This window comes from Tursiops truncatus, chromosome 19 (assembly GCF_011762595.2).
Source record: "Tursiops truncatus isolate mTurTru1 chromosome 19, mTurTru1.mat.Y, whole genome shotgun sequence".
Lineage (NCBI taxonomy): Eukaryota > Metazoa > Chordata > Mammalia > Artiodactyla > Delphinidae > Tursiops > Tursiops truncatus.
In genome coordinates, this window is record NC_047052.1 from 56691183 (window position 1) to 56705596 (window position 14414).

General features: G+C 41.9%; 1 protein-coding gene and 1 long non-coding RNA gene across 2 annotated transcripts; one reads left to right on the forward strand and one right to left on the reverse strand.

Moving 5' to 3' along the window:
* Nucleotides 1-500: 500 nt before the first annotated feature.
* DUXA (double homeobox A) lies at nt 501-3430 on the reverse strand (the record flags this gene model as incomplete). The annotated part of the gene is made up of 4 exons (XM_019928600.2): nt 501-599; nt 1529-1674; nt 2081-2183; nt 3269-3430. Coding segments are annotated over 4 exons (510 nt in total), but the record flags the coding sequence as incomplete, so codon positions are not given.
* A 4747-nt stretch (nt 3431-8177) lies between these two features.
* LOC141277246 (uncharacterized) lies at nt 8178-10451 on the forward strand. Its single transcript, XR_012328296.1, has 3 exons — nt 8178-8229; nt 9577-9673; nt 10418-10451. It is a non-coding gene; the product is annotated as an uncharacterized lncRNA (long non-coding RNA).
* Nucleotides 10452-14414: the final 3963 nt, after the last annotated feature.

Sequence of the window (14414 nt, forward strand, 5' to 3'; positions counted from 1 at the left end):
AAAGAAAAATCGAAGAAGCCAATTTATACATACAGAAAGGGAGGTCAGCTCTTTCCCACCTTTCCAGTCAAATATGGAACCTCCTACCTCTTGGGAAAGCCATGCATTAGCCGGCCCCCGGCAGAACACGCCTGAGGATTCATTCCTCTGTTCACTCGGTCATACCTGCCACAAAAGTTTATGGATTGCCTACTATGTGCCAGGCACTGGGAAAACATCAGTGAACAAAGTTCACATACTAATGGGTTGTCTGGGTTCCAGTTCAAAGCTTGAAAAGTGGGCAGTGGAATTCCTTGGCAGGACCACAGACTTGGGAAAAGCCTTCAGGGGCTGTGACCAATGAAGCCCCTGACTCTCTGGAGGCACATGTGTGGAAACGTCGTCCACCTCCTGAGAGGAAGCTGGAGTTGACTACACCATGTGGAAGGACTGAGCACTCAGGACACTCCACTTGTGAGCCAAATTGGGAACCACAGGCTGGTACCTTGAATGCTCCCATCTCAGAGATCTTGTCCCTGGTTTTGTCTTTGGGCTGAACCTTCTTCGGGTTCTCTTTTCTTCTGGATACGGAGTCTAGATCTTCGGTTTTGAAACCAAATCTAAGTGGGTAAAACAAAGAGATTTATTGAAAACGATGTCATGCGAGCCTCACCATTGCTCTTCTCATAAGGCAAAGGGGAGGAAGAGGTGGCTTCTTTTAGGCCGAATTCCCAAATCATTGACATTCCATATGATGTCTGGGAAAGCCTATCATGTCTCAAGATAAAGCTCAAGATTCTGAATCTTGTACCAAGTCCCTTTATGGTCTAGTGATGGGTTTCACATCCTGGAAGTCCCCACGATCCCCTCATTACAAGTATTAGTCTTTCCCTAAAGTGCCATGCCTATATTGCAACTCTCTCCTCTGCCTAGAATTCTCTTTCCACTTCTTTTCTTCCTCCCTAAAACACCTATTTTTATTCCATGATGCAGGATAGAGTAATATCTTCTAGGAAGACATTTTTTTTTTTTTTTTTGTCTGCACCGCATGGCTTGAAGGATCTTAGTTCCCCGACCAGGGATCGAACCTGCACCCCCTGCAGTGGAAGCGCAGACATTTAACCACTGAACCGCCAGGGATGTCCCAAGGAAGACATTTTTCTTTCCATAAGATGTCATTAATTGCTACCCCTTGCTTGTGCCCCCCCTCACACACACACCCCCCTCATGTTTCACAGCTACTACTTTTGGTTTTCAGAGGTTCCAAGTAGAATAAACACAGGTCTATTGTAGGAGCCCCAAAACCAGACTTTAGAAAAGTCACCTAATAGCACTGAACTTTGACCTCCCTCCAGAAGGCATATATTGATACCACTCTACAGATAAATGATTGATCGTTTTGGAAGAGCTGCACCTATCCAAACCAGAAATCCCATTTTCCCATCTGTCCTGCTTATAATATCTATGAGAATTAATCCCTGTTGGAGAAGTCATTCCGAGATGTCTCACTATATATGTTCCTACCAACATCAAATTCCTTATCACTTACCTGGACTCTTGACTCTGGAACCCCAATATCTTCAGCAAGTTGCTGTCTGGAATCAATCCCAGGATAAGGGTTTTCCATGAACGCATTCATAAGAGTTTGTAATTGGGAAGAAGTATAGCTGGTACGACATCGTCTGTCTCTCACACCTGGAGGAGGTGAAAGATGGAAGGCAGAGGAACATTTGAGATCAGTTTACATGTTCAAACAAGGAACCCAAACACGTCCCACCATCTAACTTGGAACATGTTGCCTCTCCTTGGGAGGGCCTTGTCCCAGCCTATTCAAGACAGAAGGTTCTAGAGGAGAGGCAATATTTGGCTGAGTTGCTGGACTCCGGTGCAAATCAGGTAAGCCTCAGAAGGTCCCTGGACCTTGTGGGGAAGAATTTCCAGGGGCCATGTTGAGCCCTTTGCTACCAAAGACCCTGAACAGGAGGCCCTGAAGGAGAAAACATTCTCTTCCCACTCAGAGCAGTAGTTGGCTTCACTATAAAAAGGCACTTGGGTACCCAAGAGGCTCTGCTGGGTAGCAGGACTGGAGCAGGCTATTCACCTTGAATGTTCTCTTCAGGGTAAGCTCGGTCTTGTCTTAAGTCTAAGTTCTTCTCAGGTCTTTTCAGGAACCTGTGCCTAGCTCTTCGATTCTGAAACCATATCTACAAGAGGAAAAGAAAATGAGGGAATTAAGCATATTTATGTCATCTCAGCCCCATTGCTGCCTTTCTCCAAAGGGAGTGATTCTGGGAATTCCCTGGCAGTCCAGTGGTTAGAACTTTGTGCTTCCACTGCAGGGGGCAAGGGTTCAATCCTTGGTTGGGGAACTAAGATCCCATATGCCTCGACGTGGCCAAAAAAAAGGGGGTTGTGAAGGATTCTTATGAGCCCTAAGCTCAGGATTACTATTACTGATCCCTGTCACATTCGACTAAGACTTAGATCAAGGCTTGGCATTTAGCATCTTCATGACCTGGTTCCAACATGACCTACTCTAATAATTTTTTAAGTTAATAAATAAATGCTGCCATTATTATGTATTTAAGAACCCCCTCCAGCCTAAATCTGCAATGGCACACCAGTCCACTACTCTCTGGTCTATTGTATTTCATTGAAAGGGGAAGGTTAACCCTCACATCACCCACAGTTCCTCTGGAATCTTACCATGTCACCAGACACTTGCCTATCTGTGACCACACTGCTTATAATGACTTACTTGGATTTACACCCTGGAATAAGTGTGCCACCACACCACATACTTCCTCTTTTCTGGAGGTGTACCTACATATTTCTTGCACACTCCTGGGAGCTTCACCCTCAGTATCCATATTCATGAAGTGAGATTAAGAGCAACATTCTTGGGAGTTCATTCTGAGTGTCAAGTGGGACATGCTACTCAAAGCCCTTTTCACGGGACTTCCCTGGTAGCACAGTGGTTAGGACTCCGCGCTCCCAATGCAAGGGGCCCAGGTTCAATCCCTGGTCAGGGAACTAGATCCTGCACACATACTGCAACTAAGTGTTCGCATTCTACAACTAAGGAACCCGCGAGCCACAATTAAGGAGCCCGCCTGCTGCAACTAAGGAGCCCATGTGCCACAACTAAGACCTGGTGCAACCAAATTAATAAATAATAAATGTTGTTTTAAAAAAAGCCCTGTCACACTGGCACATGATATGTGCTCACTGAATGGTTCCCCCCTCCCTTTCTATTTCTCGTCTTGGAGATACAGAACTTGTAACTTACCTGGATCCTAGACTCTTCAGTGTTGACTTCCAAAGCAAGTCTTTGTTTGATGGCATAACCCGGGTAAGGTTTTTTGTTGAATGCATCAACGAGGATTTTCAATTGCTCTTCTGTGAATTTGGTGCGGCTGCGTCTACACTTTGTTGCCACGGCCTCTGTGGAAAGATTAGGAGAGAAGCATTAAATAGGCCATTTTATGTATTCCAACTTCAGGTTCGAGCTTGTCTCTCATTTCTTCTTTTCATTGTGAATCCATGAGAACCCAGGAGGAAAGAACTCTCAATTATAAAGCCCTTAAGAACACAAGGGTGATTCTTGAACTTCTTCAGCTGATCTGAATGCCATGACTAGGAAGTCAAGGTCTTCTGTTTTCAAACAACATGAAAAATTGATATGTTCTGTTCATATGGATCAAGAACAATATGAGTCAAGAAAATGCAGGCGAGGGGCTTCCCTGGTGGCTCCGTGGTTAAGAACCCACCTGCCAATGCAGGGGACACAGGTTAGATCCCTGGTCCGGGAAGATCCCACATGCCACGGGGCAACTAAGCCCATGTGCCACAACTACTGAGCCTGCGCTCTAGAGCCCACGAGCCACAACTACTGAAGCCTGCGCGCCTAGAGCCTGTGCTCCACAACAAGAGAAGCCACTGCAATGAGAAGCCTGCACACCGCAATGAAGAGTAGCCCCTGCTCGCCGCAACTAGAGAAAGCCCGCGCACAGCAACGAAGACCCAACGCAGCCAAAAATAAAATAATAAATGAATGAATTAATTTAAATAAATAAATGAATGAATATCATTTAACAAATAAAACATAGTATGGGGAGTTCCCATATATTGCACACCCAGTTTCCCCTATTATTATTATTATTATTATTTTGCGGTATGCGGGCCTCTCACTGCTGTGGCCTCTCCCGTTGCGGAGCACAGGCTCTGGACGCGCAGGCTCAGCGGCCATGGCTCACGGGCCCAACCGCTCCGCGGCATGTGGGATCTTCCCGGACCGGGGCACGAACCCGTGTCCCCTGCATCGGCAGGCGGACTCTCAACCACTGCACCACCAGGGAAGCCCTTCCCCTATTATTAACATCTTATATCAGTACTGTACATTTGTCACAACTAATGGATCAATATTGATACATTATTAGTAACTGAAGTCCACACTTAGAATTGGGATAGCTATAGCCTCCAAAATCAATGTGAAAGGGTAGTGTTGGATACAGAAAATGACTTACTATATGAAGAAAAATTAAGTTGGGTCACACAATATACAGCATATAGAAATAAATGCCAAAAAATTAAATACATATGAAAGCTAAAAATAGATAATGTACAAGAAAACCTATGTTACACTGAGATAGAAAAAGTTATATACTAAATAAGATACCAAAATGCATAATGGGAAAAATTGCTGGAACTAATGATATCGTAATTGAAACCTTCAGTTCAAAAAGGTAGAAAACCAGATAAAAGTCAGCAGCTTGCAATGATGGGGGTAAGGTGGGGAGATCAGAACCCTTCTTGAGAGCTGGGTAGAATGTAATTTATTTAAGATAATCTGTAGGGCAATCAGGGTATGCTTGTTTAAATTATGTATAGTAAGTAATTGTAACCCTGCAATCCATTTCTTGCCTACATCTGCATGACATTTTTCAGAATGCTGTTTGTAGTAACAGCTGAAGCAACTGAATGCACATTGCTAGGAGAATGGATAAGTGAAATATGGTATATTCCCGTGATAGAATTTTATGCATAAGACCAAAGTAATGAGGAAAAAATGACAGAGAAATAAGATAGATAGGAAGAGCAAGAAGGCTATAAGTCTGGAGAAGAGAAAACGAAGCAGAAACAGATGAGGTCCTAGACCTCCTAGGCAGGGCAGATTATATGGGACCTCTTCCAACCATGTGCCTTTGACTCTTAGTATGTTGGGAAGTCACCGAGGGGTTTGGAGTAGATAAAAGACTTGATCTGAGAGTTTGATAAGATCACACGGGCTACAGGGTTGAGAACAGATTAAATCAGGGCCAGAATGGAAGCAGAGAGATCAATTCTTGCAATAATCCAGTGACGAGGGCTTCCCTCATGGCGCAGTGGTTAAGAATCCGCCTGCCAGTGCAGGGGACACGGGTTCGAGCCCTGGTCTGGGAAGATCCCACATGCCACGGAACAACTAAGCCCCTGCACCACAACTACTGAGCCTGAGCTCTAGAGCCCACAAGCCACAACTACTGAAGCCCGCGCGCCTAGAGCCTGTGCTCCGGCAACAAGAGAAGCCACCACAATGAGAAGCCTGTACACGCACCTAAGAGTAGCCCCCACTCGCCGCAACTAGAGAAAGCCCGCGTGCAGCAACAAAGACCCAATGCAGCCGAAAATTTAAAAAAATAAAATAAAAAGGTAAATAAAATAAATAGATTTATTAAAAAAATAATCCAGTGACAATGGTGGAAACAGTCCAAGAAATAGTCAGAAGATCCCTAAAATATTTCGTTAAAGCCAACAGAATTTTCAGCCTGATTAGATATAGGTTATGAGAGGAAGACAAGGTCAAGGATGTTTCCTAGGTTTTTGGCATGAACAATTGACATTTCTTGTGCAAGGAAAACAGTAGGAGGAAGAGTTTGGGTCTGAACATCGGGAGTTCAGTTTGGGACACGTTGAGTTTGAGATGCCTGTTACAGACGAGTAAGCGGTTATGTAGACAAAGCTGGAAGTTCAGGAGAAAAGTTCAGTCTGGAGAGAGAAATCAGGAAGCTACTTTCATTCCAAAGACATTCTGGTCTCAGGACTTTTTGATGCCTCCCTTAGTTTCTTTTAGTGTGTTTCTCTCCTTTTTCTTCTTCCCATCTATTTTTTCCTCCCATTTCCCTCCCCTAAACAATAATTTGTATTGTTTAGTTCTTACATGCCTGCATCTTTCTGAAATTCCCAATGCTTAGATGCACAGAAAACAGCATATTTTCATATTACATGAAAGAAACTGATTTTCCCTTACCCTAGCACAGTTATTTAAAAGTTTGAAAAATGGGACTCCCACAACTTCTAACAAGCCCATTATGTTTTCAGCCCAACCCACCGCCCCAAACCAAGGAAACCACAACTGCAATCTGATGTGTGAGGAACTTACTGTATGGAGAATTGTCTTCAGCCATCTTGGAAGGGAGCTCCGAAGCCTGGTTCCATCAAAAGAGAGATAAACAGCCTTGGCGAGGCTGGCTTTATATGATGAGCTGGGATGGCCCCTCCTGCTTACTTAGGCATACACCCACTTAATCTAGGAAGGACTAGATAGGATTTTCTTTTCTTCCCTTGATAGAGATTTAATCATTTATACCAACATATACAGCTGAACAAGCACACTTTTGAGTACTATTGCATTTACACGTCTTGTTTTTCCAATGTTTATTACATATTCTTTTTGAAATTGCTTTTTCATGGTCTTCACTTTTTTTTTTTTTTTTTTTTTGCGGTACGCGGGCCTCTCACTGTTGTGGCCTCTCCCATTGCGGAGCACAGGCTCTGGACGCACAGGCTCAGCGGCCGTGGCTCACGGGCCCAGCTGCTCTGTGGCGTGAGGGATCTTCCCGGACCGGGGCACGAACCTGTGTCCACTGCATCGGCAGGCGGACTGTCAACCACTGCGCCACCAGGGAAGCCCTTCACTTATCTTTTGAAGTGGTAGCCTTTTCTTATTAAATTAATAACTGGTACCAGGATTAGGGTGAGGCAAGTGAGGCTCTCATTTCCAGGGAGCAATGTTTAAGGGAGGTGCTAAAAATTCTGTGATCAAAGTAGATAACACTTGTGGCACTAATGAACCTATCTACAAAAGAGAAGCTCACAGACATAGAGAACAGACTTGTGGTTGCCAAGGGGGAGGGGGGGGGGGGAGGGACGGACTGAGAGTTTGGGGTTGGTAGACGCAAACTATTACGTTTAGAATGGATAAACAAGGTCCTAATGTGTAGCACAGGGAACTATACTGAGTAGCCTGTGTTAAACCATCATGGAAAAGAATGTAAAGAAAAGAATGTATTTATGTGTAAAACTGAGTCACTTTGTTGTTCAGCAGAGATTGGCACAACCTTGTAAGTCAACTCTACTTCAATTAAAAAAAACTAATTACAAAAAAATAAAATCAATTGTATGAAAAGAAAAACAGGAAAAGAAAAAAGCAAAAAAATATAAATAATATTTGAATGCAATACTTAAAAAAATTAATTGCAAAAAGCCCATGTTTACAAAATATAAAAATTATAAATAAAAACAGGATCCTATCCTGCACTGGCAGGATTTATGCATGTGAGGGCATACGTGCAATTGCTTTCCCTTGCAATCTTCTCAAGGTCATTGATCAGTCCTGAGGGAAGTTGACAAGATTGTTCAATTGTTTATAGCTGTCTTCCACAGCACTGCAGCATAAAAGAGAAATTTTAATTTATTACCCATATAAACTTGTGTGACTCAGGAGACGTCAAAGTGTCAGGTGACACTACCAAGGAGGCCCAATACTTTAAGCAGCACCTTTGTTCCACAAGGGCGATGATGCACTTAAGAGATGAAAACATGACCATGGAAAATAATGTAAAGAAGCTGATGAGAATTCCCTGGCGGTCCAGTGGTTAGGACTCTGCGCTTTCACTTCCAGGGCCTGGGTTTGATCCCTGGTCAGGGAACTAAGATCCTCAGCAAGCCTCAGCGCTGTGGCCAAGGAAAAAAAAAACAAAAATTGAGTCCCTTATAGAGCCACCTAAGCCATCTAGTAAGTAGAGAAAACCACTTAGAGAGCTAAAGCAATCTCCTTGAGTGGTGTAAGCTAAAAACTGCTTCTAGGCATGAGACTCTGCCATGAATATTTTCTCATATATTTCCTCTTAACTAACTGTCATTTACAAGTATGCAGCATTGAGGACCCACTCAGGCACAAACTCCTCCTCAAGATGCCTCCATAAGAATGTAAGCCAATTCCTCATAATAAATCTCTTTCTATCTATATATCTTTTCTGTTTGTTCTGTTTCTCTGAAGACCCCTGATTAACACAGATTTGGGAACCAAGAGTGGTTCTACAGGAAGAGAATTTAAGGATGAGTTTTCTGAATTGGTTCTTGGGTTTCTAGAATTGGCTCTCTAATCACATTAGATTTAAAGATGATGATGGCTCTCTTTCTAGTAGTAAAGAGAGCACTGAGAGTAAATACATGGTGTGGGGTGTTTATAGACATACACAAAGTGTCTCTGAGGGGATTCAGGATAGACGAGAACAGTATACTGGCCCTAGATAGTTAAGGTGTATATCAAAGGAATAATTTCAAGAAGCCCAGACTCCTGTGTCTTCCCATATGTAAAAATGCACTAAGTTCATTAACTTGAGATGTCTGGTATTTTTTAAAAATTATTTACTTATTTATTTATTTGGCTGTATCGGGTGTTAGTTGCAGCGCTCAGGCTCTTCTCTAGTTGTGGTGAGGGCTCCAGAGCGTGCAGGCTTCGTTGCTCCGCAGCATGTGGGATCTTCCCGAACCAGGGCTCGAACCCGTGTCCCCTGCACTGGCAGGCGGATTCTTAACCACTGTGCCACCAGGGAAGCCCCCTCTGGTATTCTTTAATTAACAGTAATCTTTTGAGGTTCAACTACCTGGATTTTTGTTTTGTTTTGTTTTTTGCAAAAAATTCTACATATCCTGTCTCCTCAGTTACCTCTCAGAACAGTATCTCAGCGCTGAGAGGCTGTATCCCTGACATAAGTCCTCAGTAAATTCTCAGAATAAAAAACAATTCCCAACTTTTTTTTAAATTTAATTTTATTTATTTTTTTATACAACATGTTCTTATTAGTCATCCATTTTATACACATCAGTGTATACATGTCAATCCCAATCGCCCAATTCATCACACCACCACCCCACCGCCTGCCGCTTTCCCCCCTTGGTGTCCATACTTTTGTTCTCTACATCTGTGTTTCAATTTCTGCCCTGCAAACCAGTTCATCTGTACCATTTTTCTAGGTTCCACATATATGCATTAATATACGATATTTGTTTTTCTCTTTCTGACTTACTTCATTTGGTATGACAGTCTCTAGATCCATCCACATCTCTACAAATGACCCAATTTCATTCCTTTTTATGGCTGAGTAATCTTCCATTGTATATATGTACCACATCTTCTTTATCCATCAGTCTGTCGCTGGGCATTTAGGTTGTTTCCATGACCTGGCTATTGTAAATAGTGCTGCAATGAACATTGGGGTGCATGTGTCTTTTTGCATATCCCAACTTTTAAGTTGTACTTTTTTTTTTCAGTCGACAGTTTTGACTACCAATGAAGTGACCCACAGCAGACACCTTTCCTGGTTCTCAGGTCTCCCCTTCTTGAGTGATGAAGCTAAGTTTTGTTGGGGTGTGTTAAACTCCTCTCTGGAGTAGATTATCCTGAAGCTTAGTTTCAAAAAGAGGTACCTGGGTTATCCTAAGTTGAAAGACTGGGAAGATTTTTGCTCAGTGTAGATATTGAGTGGGTTATCCTAAGTTGAAAGGCTGGGATGATTTTGTTCAGTTTAGACACTGAATAGGTTATCTTAAGTTGAAAGCCTGGGAAGAATTTGCTGGAATGTCTCCCTAACCTAAAATCTAATTCATCATCTCTTTAAGGGTTTATCAAGGAAAAATACAAATCTTAAAAGTCTTTTCCACAAATAATAAGGCCTTAGTCATCTGAGCAAGCAAATTTAACTTATTCCAACTGTTATTTATAAGCTAGTAAGTTTACGTTGTAATACCTGATTCATAGCTAAGTGTTAAAGTGAAGCTATGAGAACTCTAATTTTGCCTGTTTGTATGTCTGTGTACACATCATACATTTGATATGTCTCTACCTCTGTATAATGTTACCAAAATTTAATTTTTAAAAAAGATGTATTTAATTGACTTAATGGTAAATGCTTACAAATTCAATATTTCTAAATGTAAAAGAAACTGGCCAGAATAAATTTCAGGTTTGTGTGATCTAGGAAATATTCAATATTAAATTAATACCTGGTATTAAAGCTAACTTAAGCTTGTTGGTTTAATCAATATAGATGTCTTACTTTTATTGTACCTAGGTTAACTAAAGGTCAATAAGCTCGTGTTATTTCTGTTGCAGTTTGTCAGCAAGAAAAAGTTAACTTGGTGCGGTGATACTTTCACAAGTTATAAAATAAAGGTAAGTGAGATAAGAGTTTTCAGGTGATCTTTTTAGGAATAATTATGCTTTGGGTATGTCTATCTAAAATAGTTTCTCCAGATTTTTGGTAGCTTGAGTTTTGATAAGTTAAGTTAAATGATGGGATTTCAATGAATATCCAGGTCATTTCAAATAAGATAAAATACTGGAACGTTAATTGCTAAACAGGTGTAAATTTACCTATTTTTGTCTCCTTACATGAGGGAAACTAAAGATGTTTGAATTTATTAGACATGTCTTGTACCACATTGAGGAAAGAAATTATGCTATGAGAAGATATATTTTCCTAGAGGTTATGAAATAGTCCAATCAAGAAATGCCCCTCAATCAATTCCAAGACTTGAGCCAGTTTGTAAGCTCAGAACATCTTGGATGAAGGGGAGGGAGGGTCCCCTTGAGGAAGAACCACAGTACATCACAGAAAATTTATATTGTTACTCTTTCTCCTGGTCTTCTCCAAAGCGACCTTTTACTAGGGTAAGTGTCCATTATGTAAAAGGAAAGAATCAGACCTTTTAAGGACTACTGGACTCTGGCTCTGAACTGACCCTAATTCCAGGAGACCCAAAATCTACTAGTTATGGAGTTCAGGTGATCCATGGAGTACTATCTCAGATCCATCTTATAGTGGGGTCCAGTGGATCCTCAAACATATCCTGTGGTTATTCCCACAGTTCCAGAATGCATAATTAGAATAGACATACTTAGCAGATGGCAGAATTCCTACATTCCTGACCTGGGGAGTAAGGGCTTTTATGGTGGGAAAGGCCAAGTGGCAGCCGTTAGGACTACCTCTACCTAGGAAACTAATTAAAAGACATACTACTTTCCTGGAGAGATTTCAGAGAGTGACATCATCAAGGACTTGAAAGATACAGGGGTGGTGATTCCCACCACATCCCTATTCAGCTCTCCTATTTAGCCTGTGAAGAAGACAGATGGATCTTGGAAAATGTCAGTGGATTAGCATAAGCTTCACCAGGTGGTGACTCCAACTGCACCTGCTGTACCAGATATGGTTTCATTGCTTGAACAAATGTACACATCCCCTATATGTGGAATCTAAAAAACCAAAACAAGGGACTTCCCTGGTGGCACAGTGGTTGGGAATCTGCCTGCCAATGCAGGGGACACGGGTTCAAGCCCTGGTCTGGGAAGATCCCACATGCCGTGGAGCAAGGAAGCCCGTGAACCACAACTAATGAACCTGTGCTCTAGAGCCCGTGAGCCACAACTACTGAAGCCCGCACGCCTACAGCCAGTGCTCTGCAACAAGAGAAGCCACCGCAATGAGAAGCCCACGCACCACAATGAAGAGTAGTCCTTGCTCTCTGCAACTGGAGAAAGCCCACATGCAGCAACAAAGACCCAACGAGCCAAAAATAAATAAATAAATAAATAAATTTATTTTTTTAAAAAACAACCAAGTGAACAAACAGAACTAAACAGAAACAAAGTCATAGATACAGAGAACAAACACTTGGTTGCCAGAACATAGAGGGATGGGGTGGGGGAAATGAGTGAAGTAGGTGAGGGAGGTTAGGAGGTATAAACTTCCAGTTACAAAATAAATGAGTCATATCATTTTGGGTTTTTTTTTAAATTTATTTTTGGCTGCGTTGGGTCTTCGTTGCTGTGCGCGGGCTTTCTCTAGTTGCGGCGAGCAGGGGCTAGTCTTCGTTGTGGTGCGTGTGCTTCTCATTGTGGTGGCTTCTCTTGTTGGGAGCACGGACTCTAGGTGCGTGGGCTTCAGTAGTTGTGGCACGTGGGCTCAGTAGTTGTGGCTCGCAGGCTCTAGAGTGCAGGCTCAGTAGTTGTGGCGCACGGGCCTAGTTGCTCCATGGCATGTGGGATCTTCCCGTACCAGGGCTCGAACCCGTGTCCCCTGCATTGGCAGGTGGATTCTCAACCACTGAGCCACCATGGATGTCCCATCATTTTGGTTTTGTGCCATAAGCACAAAAAAATCTTTTTTCAGTTCAAAAACTCAATTGCAGTGCTTAAAATTATACACATAATTTTTCAAGATTGTGAACCAGGGTTCCACTGTACCTTACTGAAACGTCTATAGTGTGTCTGCTTTGTACTAGACATTGTTTTAAATTTTTGGTATACAGTAGTGAACAAAACAAAGAGCCTTGACCTCACGAACATCAAGAGAGGGAGACAGAAAATAAACAATAATTATAATAAACAAGCAAAGGATATATCAGAAGTTAATCGGTGCTATGACAAAGAAAATGATAAGGAAGAGAACAGTAAGGTGGACGTGGGTGCCAGAGTTGGGGTTATCGGTTTGCAATTTTTATTAGGATAATCAGGGAAGAGCTTATGGAGAAGGTGATACATGACCAAAGTCAATAAGAAGGTGAAAGTGTGAGCCATGTGGAGATGGGAGGGGACAGGGACTGTCCTGGCATAGGATTTAAAGCAAGTGTGTATCCAGCCAGTGCATGGAGCAGGAAACTAATGTGGAGTAAAGAAGAAAGGTGTAAAAGACTGTGAGGACTTCGACTTTGACTCTGGGACGATGAGGCCATTGCAATTGGATTTTGTATAGAAGACATACTCCAAACTTATGTGTGTATTACTTTTCTACTGCTATGTAAAAGCTATCATAAATGTATGGCTTAAAACAACACACACCAATTATTTCACATTTTTAGTGGATTAGGAGTTTGGTCATGGCTTAACTGAGTTGCCTGCCTCAAGATCTTACAAAGTTGTGCTCAAGTCTTCAGTCAGGACTGAAGTCTCAACAGAGACTCTACTGAGGAACAAGATGCTTCAAAACTCATTCAGGTTATTGCTAGAATTTATTTTCTTGTGGTTGTAGGACCGAAGGCTTTAGTTTCTTGTCTGTCGATGAAGGTCACCCTCAGCTTCTAAAAACTGCCTGCAGTTCCTTACTATGTGAGCCTGCCATCATGGTTGCTTGCTTCATCAAGACTGCAAGGGATAGAGAGAATCCAGCAAGATGGGCCTTAACCTGTACACATAATCATGCATAACCTATCACCTTTGGTATATTCTATATGTCTAGAAGCAAGTTACAGGTCTGGCCCACAATCAAGGAGAGAGGTCATACAAAGGCTAGAACACCAATAGGCAGCAATTATGAGGCCCACACTGGTCATCCTAGAGTCTATCTTCCACACAGTTTTAAGAGGCTCACTCAGGTTACTGCAAGAACAGACTGTAGTGGAGTGAGAAGGTGGAGAAAACTCCCACCTCACTTCGCTCTGCCACACCCCACCATACTTTTTGTTTGTAAATGATCTCAAAATTACAGGAAAATTTTAAGAAAAGCACAAAGAGACTCTGTATACCCTTAAAATGGATTTATCAACTAACATTTTGTCACATTTGCTTTATCGTTCTCATTCTCTTTCTCCTTCCCATTATCCATCAATTTATATTTTTCTGAACCTTTTGAGAGCTTTACACTTAATGTCTCTTTCTTCCTAAATACTTGTTTGTATTTTCTGAGAAGAAAGACATTATCTTACACAACTAGAAGAAATTTCCAATATCAGAGAATTTAGCATTAAATCAATAGATACGTATGATTCACATTACATTCATCATATGTAATCCACCATATGTAATAGGCTCCATCATAACAATGGATCAATACTGGATTTGATCTGATTAGGCAGAAGCATGTCTTCATCTGGAGATTAAGTCTGGCTTTAGGTAGTATGTATGGGTGCCAAGTTGACAAGGAGTGGAATGTGATGGCTTGTTTTATGTGTAAACTGGACTAGGCTATACTACTCAGTTATTGGATCAAACACTAATCTAGGGTGTTGCTGTGAAGGTATTTTGTAGATGTGCTCAACATCTACAATCAGTTGACTTTAAGCAAAGGATTCTATTTTGATTAAGTGGTTGGGCCTTATCCAATCAGTTAAAA